The 19,236-nt window shown below is 40.8% G+C and overlaps 2 protein-coding genes across 4 annotated transcripts; both read right to left on the reverse strand.

Annotated features, from left to right (window-relative positions):
- Positions 1–337: 337 nt before the first annotated feature.
- Positions 338–8,754, reverse strand: LOC117670038 (zinc finger protein 24-like). The gene is made up of 3 exons (XM_087884569.1): positions 7,965–8,754; positions 7,010–7,126; positions 338–5,248 (listed from the first exon to the last, which is right to left on the reverse strand). The coding sequence occupies exons 1-3, from the start codon at positions 8,332–8,334 to the stop codon at positions 4,494–4,496; spliced, it is 1,242 nt and encodes a 413-aa protein (XP_087740695.1). The 5' UTR covers positions 8,335–8,754; the 3' UTR covers positions 338–4,493.
- Positions 8,755–10,408: 1,654 nt separating this feature from the next.
- On the reverse strand, positions 10,409–19,236 carry LOC117670016 (uncharacterized). Of its 3 annotated transcripts, none has more exons than XM_060693466.2 (4): positions 17,428–19,236; positions 17,246–17,359; positions 16,082–16,208; positions 10,409–13,872 (listed from the first exon to the last, which is right to left on the reverse strand). In XM_060693466.2, the coding sequence occupies exons 2-4, from the start codon at positions 17,357–17,359 to the stop codon at positions 11,510–11,512; spliced, it is 2,604 nt and encodes an 867-aa protein (XP_060549449.2). In that variant the 5' UTR covers positions 17,428–19,236; the 3' UTR covers positions 10,409–11,509. The 3 variants fall into 3 exon arrangements, with proteins under 3 accessions (XP_060549449.2, XP_060549447.2, XP_060549448.2); XM_060693464.2 differs by having other exon boundaries at positions 18,420–19,232; XM_060693465.2 differs by having other exon boundaries at positions 10,409–13,869; positions 18,420–19,230.

The raw sequence follows: 19,236 nt of genomic DNA on the forward strand, positions 1-19,236 counted from the left end.
AAATGGATTTCACCACTGGGTTAAAGTGGGGGAGGAAAACTTGATGGAGCTCTGGAAATGAAAGAGATGGAGGTAAGAACCCCAGGACAGAATCCAGGCAGTAGATCAGGGGTGAAATCCAGCAGGTTCTAGAGAATCGGTAGCAGAAATTTTGAGCAATTTGGAGAACCGGTAGCGGAAATTTTGAGTAGTTTGTAGAACCAGCAAATACCGCCTCTAGCTGGCCCGAGAGTAGGATGGGAATGGAGATTTTGTGGTATCCTTTCCCTGTCACGCCCACCAAGCCACACCCACAGAACCGGTAGTAAAAAAAATTGGATTTCACCACTGCAGTAGATTATTTATTAGAATTAGAATTAGAATTTTTTATTGGCCAAGTGTGATTGGACACAAAAGGAATTTGTCTTGGTGTATATGCTCTCAGTGTACATAAAAGAAAAGATACGTTACTTATGAAATAAGTAAGAAATAAACACTTTGGAGATTGCATTTTTGTTACAGATTGCACCAGTAGAGGCTAAACCAATTGTTGTATACATGATGTACAATGACAATAAAGGTTATTATTATTCCTCCTTCAGGCAACTTTGTCCTCCCTGTCCTCTCAATTCTGTTGTATCCCATGGGGAAGGTATCTTTTTTCTAGAGCCGAGTGTGCCCTTTATTTGGTTTGGTTCTCCATTTCTGTTTTGTCTTAGCTAAATTTTAAGAGAAAAAGAAAGAAGGGCCAGAGAGGGAGACGGTAGGCAGCACACAAAAATCTCATATTGGTACAGCCTGGTAGCCTTGTTAACCTGGAAGGGAGGCATAAGTAGTTGGCTATGAAGCTAAGGTCAAGGCGGACTAGTGAGTTTGCTGTTGATGCTTAAGGAAGCACAGAGGTGCACCACAAAGGAAATTAAATAGCAAGAACTGCTTGTCTAAACCTCAGCCAGGGAAGCAGCCTCACCATATACACACTAATAGGCAGGGGACCTTGGAAGGTGGAAGGAACATTGTAGCACTTCTTAGCTGAGAAGGTAAGCAAGAGGTAGGAGATAATATACTTTCTTGGATATGAAAGTAATGCCAGTTCTTTATTTCTCATGTTCTCTGTAATAAATGGGTGTGATTTGCTTATCAAACTGTTCACTTCGTTATTTCAATAAATTGCGACAGAGAAAAAGGTACAATAAGAGTAACAGAAAAAACTAAGCGTGCAAGAAGAAAATACAACTGGAAAATATAAACATATATAACATTTCCCTGAAAATAAGACATCCCCTGATAATAAGATCAATCGGGCTTTTGAGTGCATGGGCTAAACTAAGCCTCCCCCCCCAAAAAAAATAAGCCCTCCCCAAAAATATTTAAATGCAGAGCTGGAAATCAGGTAAGACTGCAAGAGGAGCTCCATCTTGCTCCACGCGCCCCAAAATAATAAGACCTCCTTGAAAATAAGGCCAAGCGCTTATTTCGGGGTTCAAAAAAAATATAAGATAGGGTCTTATTTTCAGGGAAACATGGTAGTAGCTTTCAATATTTTCTACAGCAGTCATAAGTACAGTAATATTTGAGAGTGGGGATTTGTTTTCAGAACTTGTGGGTTGGTTTCTGAACATTTTGCTACCAGGCTAAGTAAAATCTTCAGCAGAATTTGTGGAATGTCAGTGTTGGTGTTCTGATTATAAAGGCTTCGTGTGGTCAGTAGGTCTTGTTATGGGAGGGTAACCTCAGGTGAGAGTCTGACGTGACTCTCCCATCAGACCCAGAGTTCTATTTTTTTTGTGTTGTTGAGCAGATATTAAAAGAATATGAGCAGCACTGAGTGGCAGACTAACATAAAGGAATGCATTGCATAAAACAACCTCAAAGTACAAGGGATAATGGCAAATAGTGTTTCTTGAAAATATTCCATCCCTAATTCTAGCTAACTTCTGTTGTGAAACTAAGCCTTTATGAAACATCCATAGTTCTTTTATTAATCTATATGCAGCCACCATGTACTCCTCTAATAATTGATCTAATGACATCCTCTTTTGCTATATTATATCGATCAGAGAAAAGATTTTATCCAAAGCAGTTTATGGGTCTTTGAGGTGTCATTAATAAAGACTTTAAAACTTAGATTTACAACAAATGCAGCCAAAATTTGAATGTCTTTATTGGTTATCATTTATTCTGTGTAACTGCATGTCACAACCAACTACCCGCTGTGTTTTATGTCTAAAAGACCATTTCCTTTGGTAGTTTAATTTCTTGTGCTGAGACCAGAGGAATCCCTGCTGTCCACAGTACAAATTCCTTGCCTGGAATTTGGTATAGATTTAAAACTATGAATGCCACAACTCCAATGCAACCTACCAGCTAATCTGCTGTATATAGTGTTATATGTCAAGCCCCAGGCAACATTCTTTAAAGTATGAGTGCCATTATGTTTGGGTATTCGCCATATGTAAATTTGCAGTTTAACATTTGCAGATACTTCATAATTATCGGGATTAAAACAAGTATAGGAATAGAAGAGAAGAGAAGAGAAGAGTTGGAAGGGAGCTTGGAGATCTTCTAGTCCAACCCCCTGCCCAGGCAGGAAACCCTACACCACTTCACACAAACGGTTATCCAACATCTTCTTAAAAATTTCCAGTGTTGGAGCATTCACAACTTCTGCAGGCAAGTTGTTCCATTTATTAATTGTTCTGTCAGGAAATTTCTCCTTAGTTCTAGGAGAAACTTAGTCCTTAGGAGAAACACCCCTTGCCTGTTTGAGCAATTAACATTCTTGAAAATAGATTAGGGCATTATAATATTGCTGCATAATAAAATCAAATGCAATAATGCGATTTACTCACCAATTAGTACATATAGCACCAAAAATGAAGACTTTTCTTACTCTGGTTGAAAGTCAGACTTGCAATAGCTAGAAGTTCTGCTTTTTTAAGTGGCTAAACACTGAGATGCATGGGCTTGACATATCAGGAAAAGAATAAAATTTGCTGATGAAGAATAACTTACCTCTCCACCAACAAAATCAGTTAATGGAATGTCTTTTCATATTTCAAAAGACAGTAGTACAAATAGTTCTCAACTTAGAACCACAATTCAGCCCAGCATTTCCCTTGCTAAGATAGTTAACTGAGTTGCACCTTAGTTTACAATTTTTTATATTGCAGTTGTTAAGCAAATCAATGCAGTTCTTAAGAGAACGTATAGTTGTTAAGCGAATCTGCTTTGTGTCATTGACTGTGTTACTTGGAAGTTTAGAAATGGAGGTCACATTAACACTGGGATCCATCATGAATGCATGCCAGTTGCCAAGTGCCTAAATTTTGATCATGTGATCATGGGGATGCGGCAAAGTTTATAAACGGATCTAAGTAACTTTTTTCATTTTACAATATTTTCATTTTTTTCATTGCAACTTTGAACAGTCACTAAATGAATGGTTGTAAGTCGAAGCCTACCATGTATAGTGTCTCCATAGTATGGATTCTTTTATGAGAATTAAGTTGTCCTTTCTTAGTATCCGTTTCTACATTCCAGGCATTTGTATGATGTGGATCCTCTGATGGATAGTAAGGGCTCCCTTCTCAATGAATCTCTTTCCACACTTCCCACAGCAATGTTGTTTCTCTCCTGTGTAGATCCTCTCATGGCAATTAAGAGAACTTTTGAAACAAAAGCTCTTTCCACACTCTGTGCATTTATATGATTTCTCCTGTGTGGATTCTTTTATGATAATTAAGTTGTCCTTTCTGAACAAAGCTCTTTCCACATTCCAGGCATTCATATGGTTTCTCCCGTGTGGATTCTTTTATGATAATTAAGTTGTCCTTTCTGAACAAAGCTCTTTCCACATTCCAGGCATTCATATGGTTTCTCCCGTGTGGATTCTTTTATGAGAATTAAGTTGTCCTTTCTGAATAAAGCTCTTTCCACACTCCAGGCATTTATATGTTTTATCTCCTGTGTGAATCATTAAATGTCGAGCCATATAAGAGTGTGTACTGAAGCTCTTTCCACACTCTGTGCATTTATACAGTCCCTCTCCTGAGTGGAGCCTTTGATGAGAATTAAGTAGTCGTTTCTGAGTAAAGCTCTTTCCACACTCTGTGCATTTATAGGGTTTTTCTCCTGTGTGAATCCTTTTATGAGAATTAAGTTTTCCTATTAAATCAAAGGCCTTTCCACATTCCTCACAACTATATGATTTCTCAGCCATGTGGCTCCTTTGATGGCAATTAAGACTACGCTTGCTATGAAAGTTTTTTCCACACTCTGTGCATTTATATGGTTTCTCTCCTGTATGGATTCTTTCATGAATAGTAAGATATTCTTTCTGAATATATCCGTGTGTGGATCCTTTGATGGATAGTAAGATTTCTTTTTTCTAAGAATCTCCTTCCACACTCGCTGCAGGAATGTTTTTTCTCCCCTCTGTGGATTCTCCCCTCTGTGGATTCTGCGGTAGTTCAGATAACTTTTCAAGCGGAAGCTCTTTCCACACACTGCATTTATACGGTTTCTCCCGTGTGCACCCTTTTATGAGAATTAAGTTGTCCTTTGTGAATAAAACTCTTTCCACACTCAAAGCATTTATATGGTTTATCCCGTGTCTGAATCCATTGGTGACGAGTAAGAACCTTGTTGTCAAAAAAGCTCTTTCCACACTCCAGACATTTATACGGTCTCTCCCCAATGTGGATCCTTTTATGGATAATAAAAGATCTATTCTCAAAGAATCTCTTCCCACACTTGTTGTACCTATATTTTTTCTCCCCTCTGTGGATCCTCTCATGGCGATTAATACTACTCCTTAAATGGAAGCTTTTTCCACATTCCAAGCATTTATACGGTTTATCCCCTGTATGAATCCATTGATGATGAGTAAGGACTTTATTGTCAAAAAACCTCTTTCCATAATCCAGGCGTTTGTAAATTCTCTCTCCTGTGTGGATCCTTTGATGGCCGTTAAGACTAGTCTTACTACTAAAGTTATTTCCATACTTTGTGCATATTTTAGCCTTTCTGTTCAGACCGGAAACCTTCCCCAATTTTACAATGGTATGTGGTTTGTGTTTCCAGAAAAGGTTCTTAGGTAAAGTAAGAGAAAAGGAATGAGATGTGGAGATCTTTTCCTCTCCACCTTCTGAGTGGCTTCTTTCTTGTGTTTCTGGATTCCCTTGATGGTCAAACATCACTTCTACTTCATAGTTTAATGTATGCAGCAGCATTGATCTCCCCTGCTTCTCCTTTTCCATCAGATCACCTGCATGGAAAAAAGAAAATTTAAAACTGTGAGGGAAGGGGAGATAACATCTTGTAGGTGGAGGAGAACCGACACACCCATTTTTCCTGTAGGGGATTTTGCCGAAATTGGCAGGTGGATGTCAGGCTTGGACTCTTGTTTTTTTTTTTTCTAGAAGAAAGAACTGGAGATTGTCCTTATGTACTTTACACAGCCGATTATTTTAAGCAGTCAGCAAAACCTGTCATTTCTGCAATCACTTGCAATCAGATAAAAGTTGTGGGTTCCATCATGCTCTGAACCGTAAATGTAGGCTTTATAGTTTATAGAATAGTGGGTGACATATGGAATGAAGAGGTATTTTGGTTGTATTTTAAAAGACAGTGATGAGTTTTAATGTTGAACATACATGTGGGAGATACAAGTGGAAATTTCTTTCATAAACATACACGTACACAGACCCATAAGAGGGTGTTTCTGCATTATCTAAATTTCTTTCCTTTTCATATATTTTGTATTGCGTTTGTACATGTTTTTATCTTTTGAGGATAATCCTTAATCAAATTATGTGAAAAAACCCAGCTGTTAAGGAAGGGGCTTCTCCTCTGGAAAACATATCCAACTGCATTGGGTATATGGCATCAGCCATGAATTTAGCTCGGAGATGGATGAAAATTATTAGCTAGAAAATTCTGATGATATCCAAGAGATTTTTCAGCTGGGAATCACATTTAGACTTTGCTGTTGATTGGACAATCTGGGGCATTTCCCAAATCTAACATGAGCATTTCTAACAAGATTTTAAGGAGAGACGATCACCTTAAGCAACCTGACTGCAAGTAACTTTCCTGTTTACCTCACTGGAAAAACATTCCCCAATTAATGGAACCTAGAGCACAGTCGGGCCTTACCCAGGGCAGACATATTCCTAAAAGCATCCAATGTGACTTCTCTACACAAGGTTCTCTGGCCAGAATCCAGCAGTTCCCACTCCTCTTCTGTAAAATCCACAGTGATCTCCTCAAAGGGATCAGAGCCCTAGAATGAGAATGTTCTTTAATAGACAATCCCAGAAAAGACTTGTGCATTTTTCTCTCTTAGTGCACAAAACAACTTTGCAAGAAACATAATGAGCAGTCTTATAGGAAAGAAACTGCTAACTGATGCTCTAAGCGCAATAAAGATGTGTTTGAATGGCAACAGCACTCCTTGGAGAGCCTCATGCTGGGTTGGAATAAGTCAGCAAGGATTTGGGGAACAGAAGCCACTGGATCATTGACTTCAGGAGAAAAGTCTACATTCTTTACAAAACAGGACACAACTACTACCGTAGGAATTTCTTCTCTACCTTATTTCAAAATGTTAGAAATAATCCTTAAAATCTGAAGGCACTTGAAAAACATTCTTACAGATACAGTCATTTAGTGTTGAATTTGAGGCTTTTTCATGGAAAAATCTGTCCTAAAGGCAAAATATTTCTGAAGCAGTTATGAAATTCCAATAGTTTCAATTCATGCAATTATTTTTTAAAAAATGGCTTCTCACAGTCCTCTGTGAAGTATTAAGATGTATTAAATGAATTATATTGCCAATACAAAGCCGCTCAGGCTGTGAATTTTCTCTTGTTTTATCTCCAAAATTATCTTGAATGAATGAGGCAAATTCGGGGAAGGGGCAACACTGTGTTCAACTACACATAGACTCAGCATCTGACTACACTGCAAAAGCAGCTCATGAAAAGAGGGAGTTTAAACTCTGCTGCTCTCAGAAGAAACCAGTTACCTGCTGTAGTGCCCCAAGTTGGATCCTCCTGAAAAGCAACTCTTGAGAAGGATTGCATTGATTTCCTCTTTCTTGGAGCTCTGCTGAGATCTCTCCTGTGAACAGCTCCTGCATCTGGAAGAGAAGTGTAGTTTATTATCCACTCAAAGGACTGTGTAACCATGTTACTTCTCATGCCTTATCTTTGGAATTCCTCAACCCAAGTCAAAGACAAGTCAGTGAATCTTATTTGAAGGTAGATGCTATTTTGGGGTAAATAGTCTGCCATTTTTATGAAATGCTTCATTGCCTCTATTTCCTCTTTTCATTGTGATCAGGACTTGCTTATCTTCTCCCTGTTTCAATAGCTGTGGCCTTTCCTCCTTTGCAGATGTAGCTATGCCTGTTCTATTTCTTCCTCCAGGAATCTTTTCCTTTAGATTTAACAACCTGTAATTTGAATGGGAATCTTCCCTTCAATCTTCCCTTCTATTTGTTTTGGCTTCCCCATGCCTCTTGCAGTGCGGAAGCCATCAGCCTGGCAATTCAGGTACAGACCTTGGGATGAATACTGAAGATGGTGATGGTTTTATCAGGAAGATGCACATCTAGTCTCCTTATGGGAACTGAGATACCTCTTACACAATGATTATCCAGTCTGGCTTTTCACCCATTATCCTAAGGCCATTCACACAGATTCTTTACACCATACCAACATATGTTCCCTAGATATATGTTCCCAGTGACTGTTTATAAATAAGACAACCAGGCAAGTAAGACTTTAAAGTGAGATTTGCTATGTCATTAATGAGAATGAGTAGTTTGAAGAATATAGGCTGAAATGGAACAAATCTTCATTCATGCATTAAAGCAGAGGTCCCCAAACTTGGCAGCCTTAAGACTTGTGGACTTCAAGTCCCAGAATTCTCCACCCAGCATAGGGCCACCGCCTGGGCGCAGCTCTCCGCCCCCAGTTTTTGCGGGGCGGCTGCGGGGCCGAGGAGGCAGCCTTCGGCCAGGGCCACCGCCTGGGCGCAGCTCTCCGTCCCGCACTCCCTCAGCCAGCCCGCCAGCTCCGGGGGCAGCAGGGCCAGCAGCTGCTCCAGCACCACCAGGTCCAGCATCTCCGCTTTGCTGCTCCGCTCGGGCCGCAGCCACCCCCGGCACAGCCCGTGCAGGCGGCTGCAAAGCTCCCGGGGCCCCTCGGCTTCCCGGGAGACGCAGCTGCGGAAGCGCCAGCGCTCAGCCTCGGAGCTGCTAGGTTCCTCGCCGGACTCTCCGCAGCAGCCGCTCCCCGCCTGAAGGGCCGCTGCTGCTCCCGCCCGCAGAGACCCCCGGGTTTCCATTCGGTCTCCGGCTTCAGCGCAGTCCGAACTGGGGGGGGGAAACTCCTTCCGAGGCCGCCTTCGGTCACCTGCCGATCCCCCCCGACCCTTTCCCGGTTTCGGGGGGGGAGAGAAGGGGGGCTCCGCTCCCTCAGGGCTTCTGAGGCTGAGAAGAGCAGCTGCAAGTCTGGACCACAGAGCGCGCTCCCTCCCAGCGCACTCAAACCTTTTTCCCTGCAACCTAGGGATTTTTTGTCAAGTCTTATGCGCATGCTCGGGTCCCTTAGTACCATAAAAAATTGCCTGAACAAAGCAGCCCTTCCTTCTCTCCGAACTTGGTGATCTTGCAGGTGTTTCATTACCGAACCTTGGTAACATCATTAGTGTTTGCTCAGTTTATATTCTAGTCTAGTGGCTTTCCCTCGTCAGTGTGCTGGGAGTTGTCTGGGAGGTTCATCGATTGGGGCTGCTTATTTTTAGCTTTTTTGTCATTCTTCTATTGGCATGTTGTTTACAAAATTGTAAACAATTTCGGAGTAAATCTATGCTGATCTAGGTGAGATGCTTTGGTCTTTTTGTCCCCTTTTTAGATTGTTGATTGTCATATGCAACTTAACCTGCAAGGGAGGTGTAAGCAGTTAGCGCCAGGGTTTGTAGCTAACTGCTTACACCTCCCTTCCAGGTTAAGTTGCAATGTGACAATCAACAATCTAAAAAGGGGACCAAAAGACCAAAACAAGGCCAAGGCAAGGTACTTGTGAGTTTGCTGTTGAAACTAAGAGATGCACCACAAAGGAAAGTAAATCCAACTGCTTTTCTAACTAATCAGATTGAATACATTGCATAAAGACAACATCAAAGTGTAAGGAATACAAATGTAATAATAATGACAAGTAAAGTTTCTTGAAAATATTCCATCCGTACTTGAGGAGATAACTCTTCTAATTTATGAAATTCAGCCTTCATGAAAATTCCAGAAAGCGTTCATTAATGTATGCGCAGACTGCATATGCTCTACTAATAAATTATCTAATGACAGCTTATTTTGCAATATTATATTTTCAGAGAAAAGATTTTACCCAAAGCAGCTTATGGCTCTTTAAGGTGTCATTTATAAATAAGGATGTTAGCAGCAAAATTATGAATGTCTTATAATTTACTGTATGCATGCCAGAACCAACCATTCTCCTTGTTTTATAATTATACTTGAAAGAATATTTAACTTGGTAATTTAATTTCTTATGGTGAGACCAGATGAATCTCTGCTATCCACAGCCAAGAAACAGTGCAAATTCATTTTCAGGATTTTGGTAAAGATTAAAAAGTATGACTGCCACAAGTCCACTACAAACTTTGAGCTAGTCTTCTGCATACAGTGTTATATGTCAAGGCCAAGACATTTTATAAATTGCTAATGCTGATATGTTCAACTATTTGCCCTCTGAAACCCTGCATTTTAACATCTCCAAATATTTCCTAATTATCTGGATTAAAACTAGTGCAGTAGAAACTACACTTTTGGGAAATTAATGTCATCTGAATATAAATTGGGGCATTGGAATATTTCTGCATAACTATGAAATCAAATGCAATATTGTGATTTATTTGCCAATCAGCACATAGAGCACAGAAAATGCAGACCATCCCTTACCCTGATTCAAACTCCCTGGCTAAATGCTTAGATGTAAAGGCTTGACATTAATTTGCTCATGGGGAACAAACAGCTCCCTTCAGCCAACAAAACCTTTTAATGGAATCAATTCTTTTGATATTTCATCAGGAAGGACAGTAATACAGGTAGTTCTCAATTTACGACAATTCAGCCCAACATTTCCCTTGCTAAGCAAGTTAAGTCAGTCACATCCCAGTTTGCAAACATTTGTGCCACAGTTGTTAAGTGAATCGCTAGTTTTGAAACATATAATTAAGTGACTCTCCCTTACCCATCGACTGTTGAAAGTTTACAAATGGAGATCACCTGAACCCAGAGCGCTACAATCATAAATACCATACATGCCAGTTGGCAAGTGCCCAAATTTTGATTACATGATCATGGGGATGCTGCAACACTTATAAGTATGAGAACTAGTCTAAGTCACGTTTTTCATTTTATTTCATTTTTTTCACTGTAACATTTAAAAAAAAAAAATTAAAAAATTGATTTATATGCTGCCCTTCTCCGGAGACTCAGGGCGGCTTACAGTGCGTTAAGCAATAGCCTTCATACTTTGGTATATTTTATACAAAGTCAGCTTATTGCCCCCACAAACTGGGTCCTCAATTTATCTACCTTAGAAAGGATGGAAGGCTGAATCAACCTTGAGCCTGGCAAGATTCAAACTTACTTTAATTGCAGACAGCTAGTGTTAAATTACAGTGCCTTGTCTGCAGAGCTATCCAGGCTCCTTGAACATTGAACATTCACTAAATAAACACTTGTAAGCAGAGGACTAATTGTATAGATTCTTTTAAGAGACTTACTTTGTCCTTCTGGATGTCAAGGTTTCAAGTAATGAACCCACCCAATCCGGCAACTCAAGTCTTAAGACTTTCAGCTTTCTCAAAGAACTGGTTTATTGAATGCATCATTTCGGCAGTTGAAAAACAAACCAGCTCTGGCTATTTCCCACACTTTCAGTAATTAAAAATTATATAGCTCCCTCCCTTGTCACAGGTAACATTGTCCAATTAGGTGTTCTAGCATCTCCTTGGAAACCTTCCAGTCTCTGGCTAGCACCTGTTAGGATAACCTTGGTTCCCACAAGATAGTAAGTTGTTGTGTGGTCATTCCAAATCTCCTTCCTTCCCCCAAAGTGTGTCAAGCTGAGAAACTGAGAAAATGGTTTGATCCATTTCAAAGTTGACACCTAAGTAAAGCTCTTTCCATGTTCCAGTTTATTCCTTGTGTGGATCTCGTGTTGAGCCACATGAAAGTCTGTATTGAAGCCCTTTCCATACTCTTTCCATTTTTACGGTCTTTCTACTCTATGGATCCTTCAATGGATATAATAAGGTCTCTCCTCTCACAGAATCCTTTTCCAGACTCCCTGTAGGAGTCTGCATCCTCTCATGGGAACTAAGAGAACTTTTGAAATGGAAGCTTGTTCTACACACAGAGCATTTATAGGAGCTCTCCCGTGTGTATCCTTTGATGCATAGTAATGTCTCTCCTCTCATATCCTTTTCCACACACCATTCAGTTATGTTGTTTCTCCCCTCTGTGGATCCTCTCATGATTATTAAGATTACCCCTGAAACGGAAGGTCTTTCCACACCCTGTGCATTCATATGGTTTCACTCCTGTGTGAACTCTTTCATGATCAGAAAGATGTGTTTTCCGAACAAACTGCTTTCCACACTCCATGCACTTAAATGGTCTCTCCCCTGTATGGATTCTTTTATGAGAATTAAGATTTCCTTTTGAAATAAAGCTCTTCCCACACTCCAGGCATTTATATGGTCTCTCCCCTGTGTGACTCCTTTGATGGATAGTAAGCTCTCTGTTTTCAAAGAATCTCTTTCCACACTCCCTGCAGCTATGTTTTTTCTCTCTTCTGTGGATCCTCTCATGGTTATCAAGACTATTCCTGAAATTGAAACTTTCACTCTCTATGCAACCATTTACTTTCTCAGCTGTGTGACCCCTTTTATGAAAATTAAGTTCTTCTATTAAAACAAAGGTCTTTCCACATTCCTCACAACTATACAGTTCCTTCCTTGTGTGGATCCTTTGATGGATAGTAAGGTCTGTCCACTCATAGAATTCTTTTCCACATTCCATGCAACTATGTTGTTTCTCCCTTCTATGGATCATCTCATGGAAATTAAGATTGCATCTGAAACTGTAGTTCTTTCCACACTCTGTGCATTTATATGGTTTTACTCCTGTGTGAACTATTTCATGATCAATAAGATCTTTTTTCTGAGTGAAACATTTTTCAGACTCCATGCAGCTATGTTGTTTCTCCCCTCTATGGATCCTCTCATGGCGCTTAACATTACGCTTGAAACGAAAGTTCTTTCCACACTCTGTGCATTTATATGGTTTCACTCCTGTGTGAACCATTTCATGATCAGTAAGATATCCTTTCCGAATAAACTGCTTTCCACATTCCATGCACTTAAACGGTCTCTCTCCCGTGTGGATTCTTTTATGAGAATTAAGATTTCCATTTGAAATAAAGCTCTTTCCACACTCCAGGCATTTATATGGTTTCTCCCCTGTGTGACTCCTTTGATGGAGGATAAGAGCTGTGTTCTCAAAGAATCTCTTTCCACACTCCCTGCAGCTATATTTTTTCTCCCTTCTGTGGATCCTCTCATGGTTATCAAGACTATTCCAGAAATTGAAACTCCTTTCACTCTCTATGCAACCATTTACTTTCTCAGCTGTGTGACTCCTTTTATGAAAATTAAGTTCTTCTATTAAAACAAAGGTCTTTCCACATTCCTCACAACTGTATAGTTTCTCCCATGTGTGGATCCTTTGATGGATAGTAAGGTCTGTCCTCTCATAGAATCCTTTTCCACACTCCATGCAACTAAGTTGTTTCTCCCTTCTATGGATCATCTCATGGCGATTAAGATTGCATCTGAAACGGTAGTTCTTTCCACACTCTGTGCATTTATATGGTTTTACTCCTGTGTGAACCCTTTCATGATCAGAAAGATAACTTTTTTCAGTGAAACTTTTTCCACACTTCACACAGCTATGTTGTTTCTCCCCTCTATGGATCCTCTCATGGCGCTTAAGATTACGCTTGAAACGAAAGTTCTTTCCACACTCTGTGCATTTATATGGTTTCACTCCTGTGTGAACCATTTCATGATCAGTAAGATATCCTTTCCGAATAAACTGCTTTCCACACTCCATGCACTTAAACGATCTCTCCCCTATGTGGATTCTTTTATGAGAACTAAGATTTCCATTTGAAATGAAGTTCTTTCCACACTCCAGGCATTTATATGGTCTCTCCCCTGTGTGACTCCTTTGATGGATGGTAAGAGTAGTGTTCTCAAAGAATTGCTTTCCGCACTCCCTGCAGCTGTTTTTTTTCTTCCTTCTGCGGATCCTCCCGTAGAAACGAAGAATTCTCCTGAAACAGTTCTTTCCACGTTGTTTGCATTTATATAGTTTCTCATCTGTGTGAAACTTTTTATGAAAGTTAAGCTTTCCTATTAAAACAAACCCCTTTCCACATTCCTCACAACTATATAATTTTTCTGCTCTTTGGATCCTTTCATATTCATTAAGAGTAGCCACCCTTCTGAAGCTCTTTCCACATTTTCTGTATGTTTTAGTCTCTTTGTTCAGACTGGAATCCTTCCCCGACTTTACAATGATATGTGGCTTGTATTTCATCTGAAGTTTCTCAGGTAAAGTAACAGAAAAGGAATGATGAGGTATCGAGGATTCCTGTCCCCTACCTTCTGAGTGGCTTCTCTCTTGTCTTTTTGAATTTGCTTGATGGTCAAACATCATTTCTACTTCATAGCTTGTTGTTTGCAGTGGCATTAACCTTCCCTGCTCCTTATTCTCATTCTCCATTCCATCATCTGCTTGGAAGAAAAAAATAGAAATTCCTGTTGAAATTTAAAACTGTTAGGGAGGGGGAGATAACATCTTGTGTGGTGAGGAGGACCAACACCCCCATTTTTCTGTAGGGGATTTAGCCGGTGGATGTCAGGTTTGGATAGCTGTTTTTTTTTCTAGAAGAAAGAACTGGAAATTGTCCACATATACTTTATACATCTGATTTTTGTTAAGCAAACACTGCAGCTGCTTGTGATCAGCTTAAAAGTTCTGGGCTCCATCATGTGCTGAACCATAAATGCAGCCTTATCAATTGTTGGATGGCATTCTCTTCAGTTCATTTTAGAAGAATATCATAGCTTTGCAGCTTTCTAAATTATTCTTTCTAATCTATTGCAATATACAGGCAATAGGTTATTTTAGAGTTGTTTTTGGAAAGCTTTTAAATGCCTTGTGAAACTGATTTAAAATTTATGAAATTAGTTAGAAAGAACACCCTGTATGGGAAAAATCTGTCGTTTATGTATGAATTATAAAGCCAAATCTTGAAGTTTTATTAACAGAGCACAAGATGGCTACTTTAAAAGGATATTTGACTTCTACTTATTTGAAGTTTTTGATCCTTTTTAATCTCTTTACTGAAAACAGACATTACTAATGAAAATCAACAAATCCTTCTGGAAACTACTCACAAGAGTTCACTGAAATTACAAATGCAGTTAGATGATACCGTTTTAAATGGAAATGTAAGAGATTTTTGGAGTCATTTCAGGAAAATTACAAGTGGATTTGAAATATAAGAATTTGAAGAGAAAGGAAAAGGATAATAGAAAGAAATATGTGATGGAAGAATGGTTGGGAGGAAAAAAAATATATAAAATTGCCTTTTCTGATTATTGGAAAAATAATGAGTTATTTCTGATGTTGAATTGTTTGGAATGGATAGTGTTTCTTGTAGAAATGTTTAATAGGTAGGGATTTGGTAATGTTTAATAGTTTTAAATTCCTTTTTTGCAAAGTTTGTTAAGAGGTATGTAGAAGGCAGACTAAATGGAAATGGGGACTGTATTAGTAACTACTTATATCATTAGCTTTATTTTTTACTACTTTGCTAATTAGTAAGATCAGAAGATTTATAGAATATTGGGTGATTATGGAATGAAGAGTATTTTGGTTGTATTATAAAAGACAGCGATGAGTTGTTAATATTGAACATACATGCTGGAGATGAAGGGGGAAATTACATGCGCATACATACAGGGGTGTTTCTCTTTTGTAAATATTTTTTTCTTTTTAATGTATTTTTAAATTCCTTTTGTGTAATTTATCTGCAAAAGATACCATATTTTTCAAACTATAAGACACTTTCCGACCCCCCGAAAAGTGGGTGGAAATGCCTGTGCGCCTTATAAAGCAAATGTTGTGGCAGAGGGGAGGGGGTTGGTGCAGCAGCGGCAAATGCTACCGCTGGGGAATGCTAATGCCTTTGCTGCCAAGCAGCTGATAGGCTGTTGGATTGGCCTCCCGGAATACCGCCGATCAGCTGTTCTAGGAGGCGGGGATTGCCGCCAGTGCTCGCTGCCCATCACTGCCGCTGAATGGCAGAGATCGGTGGGAGTGAACCCTGCTGCCTAGAACAGCTGATGGGCGGTATTCCAGGAGGCCAATCCAACAGCCTATCAGCTGCTCAGCAGCGAAGGCTTCTGTTCCTCAGTGGCGGCAGCAGCTCAGTTCAGTTGACTGATGCTGGGTGCAACCTGACCAGGCTGTTTGCTGCAAGGATGCTGGCCAGATGAATACTGGATGGATGCTGGGAGAAAGAGGAAGATTTTTTTTTCTTGTTTTCCTCCTTTAAAGCTAATGTACATCTTATTTTCTGGAGTGTCTTATAATTCAAAAAATACAGTAATCCTTAATAAAATTATGTCAGAATAAACACCAAAACACTATCTTCTGTTCTAAAAAGTATGCCCACCTGCATTACAGGTATGCCATCAGCCATGAATCTAGCTTGGAAATGTTAGGTGCAAATTTAACTAATTGTTAAAATCCAAGGGATTTTTTCAACTGAAAACTAATCTGGGGGTATTACTGAAAGCTATGGTGAGCATTTCTAACAAAGCCTTAAGTAGAGAAGATCGCCTTAAGAAATTTGAGTGAATGATCTTCCCTATTTACCTATGATAGAAATAACTTTCCCCAATTAATGGATCCCAGAGCAAAGTGGAACCTTACCCAGGGCCGACATATTCCTAAAAGCCTCCAGTGAGACCTCTTTGCACAAATCTCTCTGGCCTGAATCCAGCAGCACCCACTCCTCTTCTGTGAAGTCCACAGTGACCTCCTCAAAGGGATCAGAGCCCTAGAATGAGAATGTTCTTTAATAAACAATCCTAGAAAAGATTTGTGCATTTTCTCTCTTACTGCACAACAGATCTTTGCAAAAACAAAATGAGCATTTTCTTGGAGGAAAAAAGTCATTGTGGCTGTAAAGCCCCCATATCCCCCACCTCCTTAATATTGATAGCTGGTGTTCTAAATGCACAAAGCATGACTGCAAGTTTTTGAATGACAACAGCCATTGGGGAGCCTCCTGGTGCGTTGGAGTAATTTAGCAAGGATTTGTGGAACTGAATCCACTGACTAGCTTGACTTTGGGAGCAAATTCTATATTCTTTACAAAGCAGGACACATCCACTAGGAATTTCTTCTCCTCCCTTTCAAAATGTTAGAAATGAGCCTGGAAGTCTTAAGGCACTTGAAGAACATTCTAAGAGCTGTGGTAGCACAGTGGTTAGAATGCAGTACTGCAGGCTATTTCTGCTGCCTGCCAGCTGCCTGCAATTTGGCAGTTCGAATCTCACCAAGCTGAAGGTTGACTCAGCCTTCCATTCTTCCGAGGTCAGTAAAATGAGGACCCAGATTGTTGGGGCAATATGCTGACTCTGTAAACCGCTTAGAGAGCTATAAAGCACTGTGAAGTGGTATATAAGTCTAAATACTATTGCTACTGATGCAGTCATTTAGTGTGAAGTTTGAGGATTTTTCTTGGAAAATCTGTTCTAAAGATACAATATCTTTGTAGCAGTTATTATATTATTCTAAAAGTTTCAACTCGTCGGATGAATTTTTTTAACTGGATTCCCCATTCTTTTGTGAAGTATTACAAAATATTAAGCAAGCAAATAACATTGCCTAATAGCCTGTCAGGCTGTTATTGTTTCTTGTTTCTATCTCCAAAATTACCTTGAAAGTTCAGGCTTTCAAGGCTCATTTTGAGGCTCATTCTGGGCAGGATAGTATGTTCAACTACAAACTCAGCATTTGGCTATACTGTAGAAGCAGCTCATGAACAGAGGGAATTGAATTCTGCCACTCTCAGAAGAAACCTACAATTACCTGCTGTAGTGCCCCAAGTTGGATCCTCCTGAAAAGCAGCCCCCGAGAATGAGTACGTTGATTTCCTCTTTCCCAGAAATCTGCTGAGATCTCTCTTGTGAATGGCTCCTGCATCTGAAAAAGAAGCCTGGTTTATAATCCACATTCAAAGGACTGTATTTATGTTACTTCACTTGTCTTACCTTTGGAATTCCCCAACACAAGTCAGAGAATTCAGAGATTCTGATTTAAAGGTAGCTGCTATTTCTGGGTAAATATCTGCCATTTTTGTGAAGTATTTCATTTATTTCCTCCTTTCATTCTGATCAGGACTTGCTTATCTTCTCCCCTTCTCGTGATAGCTGTGGCCTTTCTTCTTTTGTAGATATACCTATGCCTGTTCTATCTCTTCCTCCAGGAATCTTTTCCTTTCGATTTAGAAAGTTTTGTCTCTTGAGTGCCAAGGAATTGACCTTCCCTTCCTTTTCTTTGGGCTTCCTTATGCCTCTTGCAGTGGAAAGACCATCAACCTGGCAATTCAGGGACAGATCTTGGGATGAACACCGAGATGGTTTTGTGAGGGAGATGCACACAGTCTCTTTGTGGGGACTGAGAAACATTTTACATGATGTTTGTTTGTTCAGTATGGGTTATCAAGCATTCCCACAGAGCACTACATTATACCATCATGATCATCATCATTTTAGCCATTGTCTATCCACTGCAGGATGAAGGTCTCTTCCGCATATTTCCAACCAAATATAAACATACCAATATATGTTCTCTAGAGATATGTTTCCAGTGACTATTTTTAAAGAAGAGGAGCAGGCAAGTAAGACTTTAAAATAAGATTTGCTATGTCATTAATGAGAATGAATAGTTTGAAGAATATAGGTTGAAATGGAACAAATCCTCCATTCATGCATTAAAGGGCAGAAAGGTAGGGTGAAAAAAGGATTCTAGCCCCCTTCCTCAAACTCTTGGACTTCCTTACAGCCCTGAGGGTGAATTTCTCTTTCCTCCCATGGATTTTTCTCCAAGAGCAAAACGAAGCATTTGCCTCAAGAACAAATAAGTTCTCAAAATATTAACAGTTCCGAGAAATGCGGACATCTTTCTTCTGAATGTCTATTTCTTACAGAGGCTGCTAAACACATCAGCGTCCCATGCATCCCTCACGGTTTACTTTTCTCACCTGCCGGCCCTTTGCCAGCTTTTCCGGGGCGGCTGCGGGGCCGAGGAGGCAGCCTTCGGCCAGGGCCACCGCCTGGGCGCAGCTCTCCGCCCCGCACTCCCTCAGCCAGCCCGCCAGCTCCGGGGGCAGCAGGGCCAGCAGCTGCTCCAGCACCACCAGGTCCAGCATCTCGGCTTTGCTGCTCCGCTCGGGCCGCAGCCACCCCCGGCACAGCCCGTACAGGCGGCTGCAAAGCGCCCGGGGCCCCTCCGCCTCCCGGGAGACGCAGCTGCGGAAGCGCCAGCGCTCAGCCTCGGGGCTGCGGGGCTCCTCTGGGAGGCCGTTCGGGCTGCCACTTCCCCCGCCGGACTCCCCGCCGCAGCAGCTCTCCGTCTGAAGGGTAGCGGGGGCTGCTGCTGCTCCCGCCCCCGGAGATCCCTGGGCTTCCATTTGGTCTCCGGCTTCAGCGTCGCCCAAAGCCCTCTTTCAGTGACGGCAGAGCCTCCGCCATCGATCGCCCCTTTCCCAGTTTCACGGGGGGAGAATACGTGCTCTGCTTCCTCAGAGTTTCTGTGCCTCAGCAGAGCCGTTTCAAATCGTTCCCGCCAAAATTCCCGGCGCCGTCCGGGCCTCACAGAGCCTGGATCACAGAGCCCTCCTCCCTAGAGAGGCAAGATGCTGTAAGCGATCGATGTTTCCTCTCCTTGACTGCCTCCCTCCTCCAGTAAAAGCGAAAGCGTCGTTTCTCCTATACATTGCAGGCATTACTTTCTAGCGCCTTCTGCGCATGCTCTCTCACGTTGTGACGTCAATCTCGTCCGTTGGCGAAGTATTTTTG

Source organism: Pantherophis guttatus, chromosome 2, assembly GCF_059756535.1.
Source record: "Pantherophis guttatus breed Tessera chromosome 2, ASM5975653v1, whole genome shotgun sequence".
In the NCBI taxonomy this organism is placed as follows: Eukaryota; Metazoa; Chordata; class Lepidosauria; order Squamata; family Colubridae; genus Pantherophis; species Pantherophis guttatus.

Excerpts from the sequence above, each read along its gene's own strand:
- LOC117670038 (XM_087884569.1), bottom strand. The coding sequence starts at position 8,334 with ATGGAAACCCGGGGGTCTCTGCGGGCGGGAGCAGCAGCGGCCCTTCAG. Across the intron at positions 7,127-7,964 it reads CCCCGCAGCCGCCCCGCAAA|CAGATGCAGGAGCTGTTCAC; the intron begins AACTGGGGGCGG and ends ACACTTCTCTTC. Across the intron at positions 5,249-7,009 it reads AACTTGGGGCACTACAGCAG|GTGATCTGATGGAAAAGGAG; the intron begins GTAACTGGTTTC and ends TTTTCCATGCAG.
- LOC117670016 (XM_060693464.2), bottom strand. The coding sequence starts at position 18,848 with ATGGAAGCCCAGGGATCTCCGGGGGCGGGAGCAGCAGCAGCCCCCGCT. Across the intron at positions 16,209-17,245 it reads AACTTGGGGCACTACAGCAG|GGCTCTGATCCCTTTGAGGA; the intron begins GTAATTGTAGGT and ends TTCTCATTCTAG. Across the intron at positions 13,873-16,081 it reads TAGGAATATGTCGGCCCTGG|CAGATGATGGAATGGAGAAT; the intron begins GTAAGGTTCCAC and ends TTTTCTTCCAAG.